Here is a 17,067-nt window from a genome sequence, read left to right as displayed (position 1 = left end):
GGGGATTGACAATGGAACCCTGTTTAAAGTAGCCTCCTTTCTTAATGAAGCCGTGCAGAGTTGGTTACATTTACAATTTCGTCCTCCAGAAGAGTCAGAACATATATAACAGAAAATAATATGGCTAAACTCCAATGTACTGATAGAGAATATACATGTTTGGAGAAAAAAAATGTATATATATATATAATGTATACGGAAGGTATCATGTTAATGAATGACGTTGTAAAAATGTGTCACATTGTAAATGAACAAAGATGTATGCAAATCAATGCTCAATACAAAAGAATGACCAACTCATAGCTCTGCCAGCAGCAGCAAAAAAGAAGATTTACTCAAAGGAGAAAGGAATGAATTAGTTAGTCTGCCGCCAATCAAAAGCCTGGATTAAAATGACTAGTATAAATCATAAGATGTATCTCTTTTCATACTGTCCTTAGGTGGCTTGCTTTTGGAGTCCAGGGGTGATTGTTGAGTCATAATGTCCGCGTTCAGATGAACCTACAAACAGTCCTGTTAGAAGGTCTGAAAAACAACGGTCAGTCCTTGGGAAATGTGATTATACTCTTAGGTTTTATTTGTATAAAGGGTCCAAATAGAGAAGTTCATGTCCCTCGTAAGACAGATGCGAAAGGAAACAGCACAATTTTAATATACTTGGAAAGACATCTGATGGGTTGAATTAAAGAGCAACTCCCCCTAAATAAAACAAACTACTCCCTTTGAGGCATCGATATGAGTCAGAAACATTTATTCTAGTGGCAAAATTGAGTACAAACTGGAAATAGGATAATTTTGGTCATGAAGTCAGTCTTGTCTAAAACTGAGTTTGGCACCTCACTGCGTCACAACGAGTAACTGAAAGTTGGGTTTGGATTACAAATCATCATGCCCCAATTTTGCCAAACTCCAAGTGCAAATCTCTCCCCGACGTGGACTTAGCTTCTCTTCATTGAATGGGGCTCTGTTGTGCCATCGCCACCATAGTGAATGACAGTGGCCAAAAAAACGTTTGAGCATGCGTCACTGAGGACTTCCACCATTTTAATGTAGTCAACTGGGTGGGACACCCAACTTCATTGGGTGACTTCATTCCTGTTTGAGTCATGGAGTCAAAATTGACTACATCATAACTGAGATTTTCTCAATAGTACTGACCGTGCTGTCAAAGCCCCTATAATGGCACAGAAGGCATCTATCGCCCCCAACCCGTTCAAAGGATCACATCCATTTCACACTGAAATCCCAATATGGATTGGCCATGCTATGCTTCCAGCAGGATGCACAGCCAACTGGTTTGGAAGGGCCGTATCATGTGGAATAGGTGGCTGGAGTTTATTGGTGGTGAGTATTCCGGTAGCTAGACTATAGGCTGCTGGTTATATTTTAATCATCATTATCACTATCATCGCTTGCACAGCTGACGACACATTAGATAGCTAGCTACAAACTAGCTAGCTGGCTAACGTTAGCCTACCTCAGTAAAACTCAGATTTGGCATATATATATATATATATATATGTAGATATGCAAGTCAGTTGCAAGTCAGTTTAAGAACAAATTCTTATTTACAATGACGGCCTTGTAAACAATATACCATTTTTTTAAAGGCAAATAATTGATTGTGATGTCGCCAGACGACTTTAGATACAATATAACTTAACTAAGATTGAGTGGACCACCGACCACTGTATTTTAGCGAAGTAACATTCGCGTTGCTAGATATTTTTTTCTAACTTTGCTATTAACAGTAATGGCAACATCTCTAAAATTAAATTTACCAACATCATTATATGGCAAAGCTGTTTCCTACTAATGATTTGCCAACTTTAGCGATGTCATTGTATTTGCCACTCTAAATTAGAGTCATCTAGACGAAACAGTCACGTTTGCCTCCGAGGGTCAATGCATGTCCAGGGCACAAATAAATATCTGATGCAGCTGTGGAACTAGCTATGTCATGTCTGACTACAACAGTGTACTAACTAGCAGCAACAAACTCAATAGGGTAACGGCATCACCGGCCTGACTCTAATCCAATCTGGAGCCAATCAGTCTACATCTGGAAAGCATAGAATTAGTTTCCAAACCAGATTACGTTATTTCTCATGCTATGTTTATAACTGAGGGATGATGACAATCGTTGACCCTGTTTTTCTGTTAGACAAAGTGTACAGTTGTGTGCCAGACTGATCCCCCTGGTCATGGGCGCTGGGACCTACCAGAAGAAGCAGAGTTAGGTATCACAACATGTTCAGAAATGTGATTGCAATGGTCCTCCAAAAATATAATTTCATTCACTGTTCACTTGCTATTTTCATAAGCTTGTCAGGCAATACCTCAAAACAAAAGTGTGTTAGTCTCCCTTGACTCCTATGAAAAGGACACACCGACACGAGGCCTCTGATAGTGACCTGAGTCACTATACTGATAACACAGATGGCTTCATCAACAACGACAGGGCATGTGTGTTATGTGAAAAGTTGTATTTAATAATACTTGATAAACTAGTAGGCTAATTCCCCAGCCAAGCAACAAGTAGAGTCATTGTGTTTGTGAAGTGCATTAGGAAAAAAGCTTTGTCCTTTCTTTAGAACAAAATGCAATTGACCACTTGGCTGTCGCCCTGTCACGGGCCCTTCCAATCAACACCACCAGTATGATGGGTAGGTTCAAACTCAAATTACATTTCATTTGTCACATGCTTTTTAAACCACAGGTGTAGACTAACAGTGACATGCTTAGTGACCGGTTCCTTTTCAACAATACAGAGAGAAAGAAAATAGAGAAATAACAGAAAGTACAACACGTATTAATAATAAATAAATAAAATAAAATAATAATAAATACGCATTGATTAACCATAACTTGGCTATATACATAGGGTACCTGTACAAAGTCGATGGGTAGGGGTACAAGGTAATTGAGGGAGTGTCACACCTTGATCTGTTTCACCTGTCTTTGTGCTTGTCTCCACCCCCTCCAGGTGTCACCCATCTTCCCATTATCCTCTGTGTATTTAGACCTGCGTTTTCTGTTTGTCTGTTGCCAGTTCGTCTCGTCAAAGCCTACCAGCGTGTTTTTTCCTGTTTTCTCTTGTCCCTGTTTTCTAGTCATCCCAGTTCCGAACATTTCTGCCTGCCCTGACCAAGAGACTGCCTGCCGTCCTATCTATCTGACTCTGACCTGGTTGTGAACCTCTGCTTGTCCTCGACCTGTCCTCTGCCTGTCCTCAACCTGTCCTCTGCCTGTCCTCAACCTGTCCTCTGCCTGTCCTCAACCTGTCCTTTGCCTGCCTCCTGTGGTATAATAAACAACTACTATTGAACGTTCCGTCTCCTTTGTCTGCATCTGGGTCATATCCTGAGTCGTGATAAACAGTCAGGGCCAGTTCGTAGTGCTTCTCCTCAGCCTATCCAAGCTCCCCGATAACCCCACTTACCTCCTCCGGAGTGCTCTGCAGGAGATCCAGGAACCTGTTGAGTAATTCTCTCCCAGTGCTACCTCATCTTCGAGCTGAAGCCATCTTTGTTTCCCTCGAAGGTAGCATATCTTATAATGCTGATGTTATGGAGGGCTCTTGCCTGGGCGACAGTGTGGGAGCAACAATCCACCGTTTGCCTCATTCTGGAGGAGATAGGAAGGTTAGGAAGGTGTTAACCCTAACCCTAACCCATTATCCGGGAGAGAGGCTGCTCAGAAGTTACTCCAACTGCGTCAAAACTCCTGTAGTGTGGCAGACTATGCGGTACATTTTCACACGTTGACCGATGAGAGTGCCTTGAACCCAGAATCTCTTTTCGGCACGTTCCTTAATAGATTATCGGAGGGAGTTAAAGACGAGCTCGCAGCCCTGGGAGCTCCCCATGGGCCTCAACACCCTCATCCCCTTGACCTGATGTTTGATGGGCGGCAATGTAGGAGGGAGAGGAGGTGTTCCCTCATCACACTCGCTCGCCCTCTGCTCCCACCTCGACACAGAGGAACACCGGTAGTTCCCGACGTCCACCTTACCGAGAGAATCAGATGTCACCCGAGTGCCCATGGGAATCACAGAGGGCGGGCGAGTCGCCTCCTCCAGAGCCCAAGCTACTGTGAAGTGCTAGATTGTGTCTGGATGAATGTTTACGAAGACTGAACACCAGGAGCTGTCTGTATTATGAGACAACAGGACATTATATTTCCACCTGTCTATTAAAGAGACCAGGGTCACCAGTAGGTACGAGTACTCTGGTGGGTCGTACAGGGATTAAAAAACCGTCTACCGCTCATCTACTTGGCTTTCAAACCTCTTCCTTCGGAACGCCTACCAACTGGTTCGGATACAGGAAGGAGACAAGTGGAAGACAGCCTTTAACACAGCTAGTGGGCACTATGAGTACTTGGCTATGCCTTTCGTACTCTCCAAAGCTCCCGCTGTGTTCCAGGTCCTGGTCAACGATGTGCTCTGGGACACGATGAACCTGTTTGTGTTTGTCAGTGACGTCCTTTTCTTTTCCCATTCAGGTCAAGAGCGCGTCCTCCGCGTCCTCCGCATCTTCCGCGGCCTCCGCGTCCTCCGCGTCCTCCGCGTCCTCCGCGTCCTCCGCGGCCTCCGCGTCCTCCGCGGCCTCCGCGTCTTCCGCGGCCTCCGCGTCCTCCGCGGCCTCCACGTCCTCCACGTCCTCCACGTCCTCCACGTCCTCCACATCCTCCACGTCCTCCACGTCTTCCACGTCTTCCACGTCCTCCTTTAGCGTCTCCTGCGGCCTCCGCGTCCTCCGCGGCCTCCGTGTCCTCCATCCTCCACGTCCTCCCGCCTCCTCCTCCTTTAGCGTCTCCTGGAGAACCAGCTCCGCCAAAGCAGAGAAGTCTCCATCGCTTCCTCCTTCCTCAGATACGTCATCGCTCCACCCTCTCCTTCCTCAGATACGTCATCGCTCCACCCTCTCCTTCCTCAGATACGTCATCGCTCCACCCTCTCCTTCCTCAGATACGTCATCGCTCCACCCTCTCCTTCCTCAGATACGTCATCGCTCCACCCTCTCCTTCCTCAGATACGTCATCGCTCCACCCTCTCCTTCCTCAGATACGTCCATCGCTCCACCCTCTCCTTCCTCAGATACGTCATCGCTCCACCCTCTCCTTCCTCAGATACGTCATCGCTCCACCCTCTCCTTCCTCAGATACGTCATCGCTCCACCCTCTCCTTCCTCAGATACGTCATCGCTCCACCCTCTCCTTCCTCAGATACGTCATCGCTCCACCCTCTCCTTCCTCAGATACGTCATCGCTCCACCCTCTTCTTCCTCAGATATGTCATCGCTCCACCCTCTCCTTTCGTCAGATACGCCACCACTGCAGGACATATACAGATGGATCCAGACAAGGTGAAAGTGGTGGTGGATTGGCATCAACCCACATGCAGAGTGCAGCTGCAAGGTTTCCTGAGATTTGCTAACTTCTACTGCCGCTTCATCCAGGGTTACAGCCCCCTGGCTTCCCCCCACTCAGCACTCACCTCTTCCAAGTTTCCATTCACGTGCTCTCCAGCAACTGACCGGGTGTCCTCGGAACTCAAACATCGATTCATTACAGCTCCCATCTTAATCTATCCGGAACCGGCCCGTCAGTTTGAGGTGGAGGTCGACGCCTCAGATGTTGGAGTGGGGTCGTCCTGTCCCAGCTTTCTGCCCAGGGCCAAAAGCTCCTGCGCTTCTCTCCCATCGTCTTACCCCTGCTGAGAGGAACTATGATGTGGGAAATCGAGAACTCCTCACTGTCAAGATGGCGTTGGAGGAGTGGAAGCACTGGTTGGAGGGGGCGGAACACCCATTCTTTGCATGGACTGACCATAACATCCTGGAATATCTCCACACCGCCAAGCACTTGGGCCTGTTTTTCAGCCATTTCAATGTCACTGTCTCCTACAACCCGGGGTCCAAGAATGTGAATCCTGATGCTGACTGACACAGAGTTCAGGACATTAATGACCCGGGGTCCAAGAATGTGAAGCCTGATGCTGACTGACACAGAGTTCAGGACATTAATGACCCGGGGTCCAAGAATGTGAAGCCTGATGCTGACTGACACAGAGTTCAGGACATTAATGACCCGGGGTCCAAGAATGTGAAGCCTGATGCTGACTGACACAGAGTTCAGGACATTAATGAAGAATGTGAAGCCCGGGGTCCAAGTCGCCCCTTGAAAAAGAAGAAAAACTGTTGACTGACACAGATTGTATTTAACTACACATGGTTAGCAATGTTAATGTCCGTTAAGACAATGCAGTTCCAATATTTTAATGACGGCCTAGTCACAGTGGGTTAAGCCTGATGCTGACTGACACAGAGTTCAGGACATTTTTTTATATATCCAAGAATGTGAAGCCTGATGCTGACTGACACAGAGTTCAGGACATTAATAACCTGGGGTCCAAGAATGTGAAGCCTTGAACTTTGATGCACTTTTTGTATCCAAATTGGCCTTAAACTTTTTCTATCTGTATATACCTACCTGGTGTGTTCCTTTTCTTTGATGCTCTTGGACCTCTGAGACTATCACAGTGCAGGTGCATTTATAGCTGACCCCAAGACCATGAAAGTTGGTGCTATAATTTTGCACACCCAATTTTTCAGTTTTTGATTTGTTAAAAAAGTTATGAAATTCCAATAAATGTCGTTCATCATGATTGTTCTATTGTATTCTACAAAAAAGAAAATATCTTTATGAAGCCTGAAAAAGCCTTTTGTATTTAACTAGGCAAGTCACTGTTATATAGCAATTTCTATATTTTCATATGTCAACAGTTTGGACACAGTTTATATTAACCCCTATTCTTTTATTGGCCTTGTTCATATAGAAATATACTACTAACTTTTTTTTCTTGGCCCCTGGTCAGCTTGAAGCCGATGAAAAGGGGATCTGATATTATTTCATATCTGACATCCCATAACAACAATGTTCAGGTCATCATATCTGTGTCATGATGTTGTTTTTGGGGTCCAAGGTAACTTGTTGTTACCTTTTAATCTTATCTTATGTCATTACATTGCTGTGTTTTCAGTAAGCCCCTGAATGAAAAATAGAAGAAGCAGCCAGATGTGTTGACCAAACGAGGTGTTACTGAACATGAATGAATTAATTGTGTTGTTATATATCCAAATCAATATATATATATGATCAGGACTTTGTCCTAAGTAAGATGACCTTTTTAACATTAAGCCTGCCTTCTCTTGAGATTAAAATCATATTAATAGTTTTACTGCAAGACAAGAATGGCCACAATTTTTGTTCAAATTATGTTTTTATTGGCCACTTTGTGTAAGGAAACCAGGGTTTCATTTTGTAATTTGGGTGAACTATTCCTTTAAAGTTTGGCCTGTCAATCAATCACTGTGGGTGGGATTGTCAAGGGGCAGGATGTTTGTGAGTAACAGAGTTGTGTGTGTTTCAGATCTGTCAATCAATCAATGTGTGGGACTTTAAGGGAATAGATTAGTAATCCAGTCAGTCTACTCTTTCAAAATCATTTATTGTGGCAAAGACCTAAGAAAAAATGTTGTGTTTTGTCAGGTAAATATAGATTACATGTTGAGAAACAATGTAGAATTGCAGAAAAAACACTTTCAGAGACCCCATCAGATTGTGCCCCCCCCATCAGATTGTGCCCCCCCATAATCAGATTGTGCCCCCATTAGATTGTGCCCCCCCCATCAGATTGTGCACCCCCCATCAGATTGTTCTTAAACAAAGTCATATGAATAGACCTGCAGGTGTGATTGATGACTCAACTCACAATTACCACTTTCTATATATATAAAATAAATACTGCACCAGAACAACAGTTCAGCCACTGACACAGTTTAGATGTGTCCAAACCCTGTCATTATTTTATTGGCCTGTCTGTCAATTTACATTTATAAAGGCTATACAGACTGAAAAAATGCCTAGTTAACTTCACTAGGGTATTGGCCTTCTTTGTAAATAAAAATATAAAATTCTACATACAAGTATTTAACACCATTTTAAATATACACTTGTTGTAAATCCAGCTGTGTCTGATTTCAAAAAGGCTTTATATATATACATAACATATATTATAATAGCCATTTTTCCAGCCAAAGATAGGAGCCACAAAAAGCAGAAATAGAGATAAAATTCACCACTAACCTTTGATGATCTTCATCAGATGACACTCATAGGACTTCATGTTACACAATACATGTATGTTTTGTTCGATATAGTTCATATTTATATCCAAAAGAGTAAGCATTGTCGCGCTATGTTCAATTTACAGAAATACTCATAATAAGCATTGCTATAAGATACAACTGTTATGCATGGAAGTTTAGATCCTCTTCTCCTTAATGCAACTGCTGTGTCAGATTTGTTTTAAACTTAACCGGAAAAAAACACCATGCAATAATCTGACTACTGCACTCAGACAACAAAAACAAGCCATACAGATATCCACCATGTTGTGGAAGTCAGAAATACTATTATAAATATTCACTTACCTTTGATGATTTTCATCAGAATGCACTCCCAGGAATCCCAGTTCCACAATAAATGTTTGATTTGTTCAATAGAGTCCATCATTTATGTCCAAATACCTCCTTTTTGTTTGCGCATTTAGTACACAATCCAAACTCAGGACGCGCGGGTAGGTCCAGGCGAAAGTTCAGATGAAAAGTACAATTCTTAGAAACATGTCAAACGAAGTATAGAATCAATCTTTAGGATGTTTTTATCATAAATCTTCAATGATGTTCCAACCGGAGAATTCCTATGTCTGTAGAAATGCAATGGAATGCAAGCTAACCCACACGTGAACGCACGTGACCAGCTCATGCCACTCTGGCAGACCTCTGACTCATTCCCCTCTCATTCGCCCCCTCCTCACAGTAGAATAAGTAGAATAAGGTTCTAAAAACTGTTGACATCTAGTGGAAGCCTTGGGAAATGCAATATGACCCCATAGACACTGTATATTCCATTGGAAATGAATTGAAAAACTACCAACCTCAGATTTACCACTTCCTGGTTGGATTTTTCCTCAGGTTCTTTTCCTGCCATATGAGTTCTGTTATACTCACAGACATCATTCAAACTGTTTTAGAGACTTCAGAGTGTTTTCTATCCAAATCCGCTAATTGTATGCATATTCTAGCTTTTATGGCTCGGTAGCAGGCCGGGCACACTTTTCATCCCAAATTCCCAATGCTACCCCCTACCCTAGAGAAGTTAACGAATGAAGTGGAAAAAGTAACCAGCTAACAATGAGGCTGATCCCGCCTGTTTATTTAACGCTGCATTGTCTTCCCCTAGTTGGAAGACTGACATGAGAGTAAGGTAGGTTGAGTCTGTGGGGTGAGCAGGCCTTTCAGAGAGTAAGGTAAGTCGAGTCTGTGGGGAGAGCAGGCCTTTCAGAGAGTAAGGTAAGTCGAGTCTGTGGGGAGAGCAGGCCTTTCAGAGAGTAAGGTAGGTCGAGTCTGTGGGGAGAGCAGGCCTTTCAGAGAGTAAGGTAGGTCGAGTCTGTGGGGAGAGCAGGCATTTCAGAGAGGGTAGGTCGAGTCTGTGGGGAGAGCAGGCCTTTCAGAGAGTAAGGTAGGTTGAGTCCGTGGGGAGAGCAGGCCTTTCAGAGAGTAAGGTAGGTTGAGTCCGTGGGGAGAGCAGGCCTTTCAGAGAGTAAGGTAGGTTGAGTCTGTGGGGAGAGCAGGCCTTTCAGAGAGTAAGGTAGGTCGAGTCTGTGGGGAGAGCAGGCCTTTCAGAGAGTAAGGTAGGTCGAGTCTGTGGGGAGAGCAGGCCTTTCAGAGAGTAAGGTAAGTCGAGTCTGTGGGGAGAGCAGGCCTTTCAGAGAGTAAGGTAGGTCGAGTCTGTGGGGAGAGCAGGCCTTTCAGAGAGTAAGGTAGGTCGAGTCTGTGGGGAGAGCAGGCCTTTCAGAGAGTAAGGTAGGTCGAGTCTGTGGGGTGAGCAGGCCTTTCAGAGAGTAAGGTAGGTCGAGTCTGTGGGGAGAGCAGGCCTTTCAGAGAGTAAGGTAGGTCGAGTCTGTGGAGAGAGCAGGCCTTTCAGAGAGTAAGGTAGGTCGAGTCTGTGGGGAGAGCAGGCCTTTCAGAGAGTAAGGTAGGTTGAGTCTGTGGGGAGAGCAGGCCTTTCAGAGAGTAAGGTAGGTCAAGTCTGTGGGGAGAGCACGCCTTTCAGAGAGTAAGGTAGGTCGAGTCAGTGGGGAGAGCAGGCCTTTCAGAGAGTAAGGTAGGTCGAGTCTGTGGGGAGAGCAGGTCTTTCAGAGAGTAAGGTAGGTCGAGTCTGTGGGGAGAGCAGGCCTTTCAGAGAGTAAGGTAGGTCGAGTCTGTGGGGAGAGCAGGCCTTTCAGAGAGTAAGTTAGGTCGAGTCTGTGGGGAGAGCAGGCCTTTCAGAGAGTAAGGTAGGTCGAGTCTGTGGAGAGAGCAGGCCTTTCAGAGAGTAAGGTAGGTCGAGTCTGTGGGGAGAGCAGGTCTTTCAGAGAGTAAGGTAGGTCGAGTCCACGGGGAGAGCAGGCCTTTCAGAGAGTAAGGTAGGTCGAGTCTGTGGAGAGAGCAGGCCTTTCAGAGAGTAAGGTAGGTCGAGTCTGTGGAGAGAGCAGGCCTTTCAGAGAGTAAGGTAGGTCGAGTCTGTGGAGAGAGCAGGCCTTTCAGAGAGTAAGGTAGGTTGAGTCTGTGGGGAGAGCAGGCCTTTCAGAGAGTAAGGTAGGTTGAGTCTGTGGGGAGAGCAGGCCTTTCAGAGAGTAAGGTAGGTCGAGTCTGTGGGGAGAGCAGGCCTTTCAGAGAGAGAGTGAAGAAGATGACATGAGTAGAGTGATGAAGGGTACAGGGCCACAGCAACCCAATGCCTGGGAAGACAAACAAACACACCTCACTCACCCAGGTTGTGCTCAGTGAACAACAGCAGATTGATGCTCGAGTTGAAGCTCCCTGGAATAGAAAAGATGCCAATAACCACATCCACTTTAATATAATACATTTGCATGCTTGAATTAAACAAATATCACACCTGTATTCATTGGAAATGGAGAGCAGAGAAGAAAGGGTGGTGACTGCAGTAGGTCCTGTGGGATGCTTTGTGATGTGACTAATACAGTGGGCTGTGTGATGTGACTAATACAGTAGGCTGTGTGATGTGACTAATACAGTAGGCTGTGTGATGTGACTAATACAGTAGGCTGTGTGATGTGACTAATACAGTAGGCTGTGTGATGTGACTAATACAGTGGATCCTGTACTGTGTGATGTGACTAATACAGTAGATCCTGTACTGTGTGATGTGACTAATACAGTAGGCTGTGTGATGTGACTAATGCAGTAGATCCTGTACTGTGTGATGTGACTAATGCAGTAGATCCTGTACTGTGTGATGTGACTAATACAGTAGGCTGTGTGATGTGACTAATGCAGAAGGTCCTGTGGGATGCTGTGTGATGTGACTAATGCAGTAGGTCCTGTGGGATGCTGTGTGATGTGACTAATGCAGAAGGTCCTGTGGGATGCTGTGTGATGTGACTAATGCAGAAGGTCCTGTGGGATGCTGTGTGATGTGACTAATACAGTAGGCTATGTGATGTGACTAATACAGTAGGCTGTGTGATGTGACTAATGCAGTAGGTCCTGTACTGTGTTATGTGACTAATACAGTAGGTTGTGTGATGTGACTAATGCAGTAGGTCCTGTACTGTGTTATGTGACTAATACAGTAGGTTGTGTGATGTGACTAATGCAGTAGGTTGTGTGATGTGACTAATATAGTAGGCTGTGTGATGTGACTAATGCAGTAGATCCTGTACTGTGTGATGTGACTAATACAGTAGATCCTGTACTGTGTGATGTGACTAATACAGTAGGCTTTGTGATGTGACTAATGCAGTAGGCTTTGTGATGTGACTAATGCAGTAGGCTGTGTGATGTGACTAATACAGTGGATCCTGTACTGTGTGATGTGACTAATACAGTAGGTCCTGTACTGTGTGATGTGACTAATACAGTGGGCTGTGTGATGTGACTAATACAGTAGGCTTTGTGCTGTGACTAATGCAGTAGGTCCTGTGCTGTGACTAATGCAGTAGGTCCTGTGCTGTGACTAATGCAGTAGGTCCTGTGCTGTGACTAATGCAGTAGGTCCTGTGCTGTGACTAATGCAGTAGGTCCTGTGCTGTGACTAATACAGTAGGTCCTGTGCTGTGACTAATGCAGTAGGTCCTGTGCTGTGACTAATGCAGTAGGTCCTGTGCTGTGACTAATGCAGTAGGTCCTGTGCTGTGACTAATGCAGTAGGTCCTGTGCTGTGTGATGTGACTGTAGATATTCTGTGACCGTAGTACTGTAGGTCCTAGTGGTAGTAATGTAAGACTCACTCTTCCGGGGGTACTCAGGTAGAGGAGCCACCTGGTAGGCACTACAGAGGAAGCTGGGCTTGGGTCTCTCCTTCTCCTCAGCAGCCCTGACCTCCCCCTCCCTCTCAGGGGCTGGAGCTTGAAGGAGCACCTCCTGGTCTGGTTCTCCCAGATGCCCTTTACTCCCATCCACCATTTGCCTCTCCTGGGTCTCTTCGTCTCTCTTGGTCCCCTCCTCTTCAGGCTTCTGGTCCAAATCCTCCATCCTGTCCTCCTCTTCCTCTTCTTCTTCCTCTTCCTCCCGGTCTCCGGCGGTGTTGCTGCTCCCATCACTACCAGTCTCATACGTGTGCGCCACGCTCTCCTCGTCCGAGATGATGTCATCAAAGAACTGGTCTTCATCGATGACATCAGAGGGAGTGGGAGGGATCAGGTTGATGACAGGTGGGGTGAGGAGGCTACCTGTACCTGAGCCTCCAGGTGTGTCAAACAGAATTGAGTCCTCCTCTTCCGCTACCTCCATCTCCTGCTCCTGCTCCTCCATTGCCTCACTCTGCTCCCCCTCACCTGTAATGTTTCTCCTCTGGTGTGCCCCAGGTTCTTCCTCGCTGGCTGGGCTTCTCCTCTTTGTCTGGTCTCCTCCCGGCTGGTCTCCTCCCGGCTGGTCTCCTCCCGGCTGGTCTCCTCCCGGCTGGAGAGGAAGGGAGGACAGAGGCAGCAGTCTTTTTTCTTCAGTGCCCTGCGGACGGCCGACACAGAGCTGGAAGATGGACTAACAGTACTGAGCATCTGGACTGGTGCAACCTCTTTGGTCTGAGTGAAGCTAGGGTTGGCCAGCCCAAGATCCTCCACCGTGATGTGGTTAGCACTGGCCTCTCCATCCCCTGAGATCCCCTGGTCGTCCCCCAGACAAGTCCACTCTAGCTGCGTATCCCTCTCCCCGCTCTGCCCTCTCTGGCTCTGGTCTGGTAGTAGTTCTCTGTCCTCACCTCCCACACAGGAGCAGCAGCAGCACAGCAGCCTGCAGGAGAGACCATGTACATTCTTCCTCCACAGACACAGACGATGCCTTCGAGGACCATGCAACCTCTCTGCAGCCATTTCTTCCCAATCCCAGAAAATAATGGATAGATCCAGCACACTGGTGATCTTGATGTTTCTGAAAATGTTATGGGTTTTATTTTACCAGCATTTCCCAACTATGTCTGTCATGCGTTCCCTGCCAATTCAAATCACTCTGCACATCCTCGGACAGTCTCAGACAGTCTCAGACCACAAGGAGGCCATTCTTCAGTTTCATCTGATAAGACAATTTCTCTGACACATCAGATCACTCTGCGCTCCACTTACCTCAGACAGCCCCAAAAACAAACAAGGAGGCTGGTATAGTTGCTAAACTAGTGTCTTCTGACATCTGTCTTGTCATGAGCTTGGCAAGCAAGACTATTGGTAAACATTGTCTTGTTTTTCCAGTTTCATCAGATAAGCCTTCGTCAATAGTCTGACAGAAGGATGAACAGCGAACAGCCACCCACACCTCTGCACTGTGCTCCTGCTCTAACCCTTTGATGGGCTTCACACGCCATGCAAATATATCCTTCTGCAGGCTGCGTTGCTTAGCAAGCAGAGAGGACTAACCTATTCATGTTGCTGCTCTGGGTCAGAGGAACACTTTAACTGAATACCAGTTTTAATTAAAAAGGCCTTTCATATGGAAAGCAGGGCTTCATGTTTAGACGTTGCTCTGCTTTAAAAAAGCCACACAAGTGACAATGATACCCGGGAAAATAACATCTTAACGAAATTCAACGTATTATGGACGAACATACATTTTTCCCCCGCATTAATTCCGCGTGGTTACAGGGTTAATTCTCCATGGTTACAGGGTTAATTCTCCATGGTTACAGGGTTAATTCTCCATGGTTACAGGGTTAATTCTCCATGGTTACAGGGTTAATTCTCCATGGTTACAGGGTTAATTCTCCATGGTTACAGGGTTAATTCTCCATGGTTACAGGGTTAATTCTCCATGGTTACAGGGTTAATTCTCCATGGTTACAGGGTTAATTCTCCATGGTTACAGGGTTAATTCCGCGTGGTTACAGGGATAATTCCGCTTGGTTACAGGGTTAATTCCGCGTGGTTACAGGGTTAATTCCGCTTGGTTACAGGGTCAATTCTCCATGGTTACAGGGTTAATTCTCCATGGTTACAGGGTTAATTCTCTATGGTTACAGGGCTAATTCTGCGTGGTTACAGGGTTAATTCCGCGTGGTTACAGGGTTAAGTGGTTAAGGTCAGGGCTGTGGTTTGGGGAAGGCTTAAAACAAAATAATACAAAACGACTCAATATTACCATCAAGTATCATCAGTATTCTCAGGGCTTGCTAGAGTATTGTGAACTGCAGTAGCGCATTGATCTGAGCAGTGTGCTTCCGATCTGAACATCATGAGTTTGCTGGGAAAATCGGTTATTGAGTGAGCAGCGATGAAGACATTCTCATTTTAAAATGTCTGAAATCCATTTCTAGAGATCAGGCTGGTGTGTGTGTGTGTGTGTGTGTGTGTGTGTGTGTGTGTGTGTGTGTGTGTGTGTGTGTGTGTGTGTGTGTGTGTGTGTGTGTGTGTGTGTGTGTGTGTGTGTGTGTGTGTGTGTGTGTGTGTGTGTGTGTGATCCCTGAGTCAGTGTTGACATTGTGTTGAGGCTCAGTGTTTGGAGCAGGTGTGTACTATACGTGGATCAGTGCATGCACGCACACACACACACACACACACACACACACACACACACACACACACACACACACACACACACACTGCCAGTAAGCAGATGCATGGCACACCCACCACCCCTAAGGCATCAGATAAGTCTCCTTTCATGCCACAGGCCCAGTCCTGTTCTCAGATTGGTGAGAAGTCAGGCAGAATGAATTAGAGAACGCCCTGCCCATCACCACCACCCAACTAAATCCCTGCCCATCACCCCCCCCCAACTAAATCCCTGCCCATCACCCCCCCAACTAAATCCCTGCCCATCAAGCCCCCAACCAAGTCTCTGCTCAACACTGTCCAGCTAAATTGCTGCCCATCAACGCCCCCCCCAACTGAATCCCTACCCATCACCACTACCACCCAACTAAATCTCTGCCCATCACCCCTCCCCGACTAAATCCCTGCCCATCACCACCACCCAACTAAATCCCTGCTCAACACCATCCAAATAAATCCCTGCCCATCACCACCGCCAAACTAAATCCCTACCCATCAACACCATCCAACAAAATCCCTGCCCATCACCACCACCCAACTAAATCCCTGCTCAACACCATCCAACTAAATCCCTGCCCATCACCACCCCCACAACTAAATGCCTGCCCATCACCAACCAAATAAATCCCTGCCCATCACAACCCCTCCAACTAAATTTCTGCCCATCACCACCCAACTAAGTCCCTGCCAATCACCCCCCCAACTAAATCCCTGCCCAACACCACACAACACAACCCACCTAAATCCCTGCCCCATCACCACCCAACTAAATACCTGCCCATCACCACCACCCAACTAAAACCCTGCCCATCACCACCACCAAACTAAATCCCTACTCAACACCATCCAACTAAATCCCTGCCCATCACCACCCCCACAACTAAATCCCTGCCCAACACCACCACCCCAACTAAATCCCTGCCCATCACCACCACCCCAACTAAATCCCTGCCCATCACCACCACCCCAACTAAATCCCTGCCCATCACCACCACCCCAACTAAATCCCTGCCCATCACCCCCCAACCAAGTCTCTGCCCAACACCACCCAACTAACTCCCTGCCCATCACCCCCAACTACCTCCCTGCCCATCACCCCAACTAACTCCCTGCCCATCACCCCCAACTAACTCCCTGCCCATCACCCCCAACTACCTCCCTGCCCATCACCCCCAACTAACTCCCTTCACATCACCCCCAACTAACTCCCTGCCCATCACCCCCAACTAACTCCCTGCCCATCACCCCCAACTACCTCCCTGCCCATCACCCCCAACTACCTCCCTGCCCATCACCCCCAACTAACTCCCTGCCCATCACCAACAAATTGGATGCAGTCTATCACAGTGCCATCTATTTTGTCACCAAAGCCCCATATACTACCCATCACTGCAATCTGTATGCTCTCGTCGGTTGGCCCTCGCTTCATACTCATTGCCAAACCTACTGGCTACAGGTTATCTACAAGTCTCTTCTAGGTAAAGCCTCTTTATCTTGCTCCTTTGCACCCCAGTATCTCTACTTGCACATTCATCTTCTGAACATCCTACAATTCCAGTGTTTAATTGCTATATTGTAATTACTTCACCACCATGTCCTATTTATTGCCTTACCTCTATCATCCTACCTCATTTGCACACACTGTATATAGATTTTATGTTTGTTTATTCCATGTCTAACTGTGTTGTTGTATGTATCTAACTGCTTTGCTTTCTCTTGGTCAGGTCGCAGTTGTAAATGAGAACATGTTATCAACTAGCCTACCTGGTTAAATTAAATAAAGGTAAAATAAAAAACTAAATCTCTGCCCATCACCACCACCCAACTAAATCCCCGCCCATCACCCCCCCAACTAAATCTCTGCCCATCACCACCACCCATATAAATCCCTGCCCATCACCACCCCCAACTAAATCCATGCCCATCACCACCCCCCAACTAAATCCCTGCCCATC

At 46.4% G+C, this 17,067-nt stretch overlaps 2 protein-coding genes across 2 annotated transcripts in view; one reads left to right on the top strand and one right to left on the bottom strand.

The window, feature by feature from the left end:
* The window catches only part of LOC135518426 (uncharacterized), a 54,750-nt gene extending 41,197 nt beyond the window's left edge, over positions 1-13,553 (bottom strand). Inside the window, exons 1-2 of the mRNA XM_064943600.1 lie at positions 12,365-13,553; positions 10,881-10,931 (exon numbers count right to left, since the gene is read on the bottom strand). Coding sequence (XP_064799672.1) covers positions 10,881-10,931; positions 12,365-12,887 — 574 coding nt within the window. The 5' untranslated portion in view covers positions 12,888-13,553. The remainder of the gene's footprint in view (positions 1-10,880; positions 10,932-12,364) is intronic.
* Positions 1-17,067, top strand: part of LOC135518427 (isthmin-1-like) — a 336,779-nt gene that overhangs the window by 297,369 nt on the left and 22,343 nt on the right. The window lies entirely within an intron of this gene.

This window comes from Oncorhynchus masou, chromosome 28 (assembly GCF_036934945.1).
Source record: "Oncorhynchus masou masou isolate Uvic2021 chromosome 28, UVic_Omas_1.1, whole genome shotgun sequence".
In the NCBI taxonomy this organism is placed as follows: Eukaryota; Metazoa; Chordata; class Actinopteri; order Salmoniformes; family Salmonidae; genus Oncorhynchus; species Oncorhynchus masou.
Note: the sequence above shows the minus strand (reverse complement) of the source record. Positions and strands in the feature narration are given on the sequence as shown.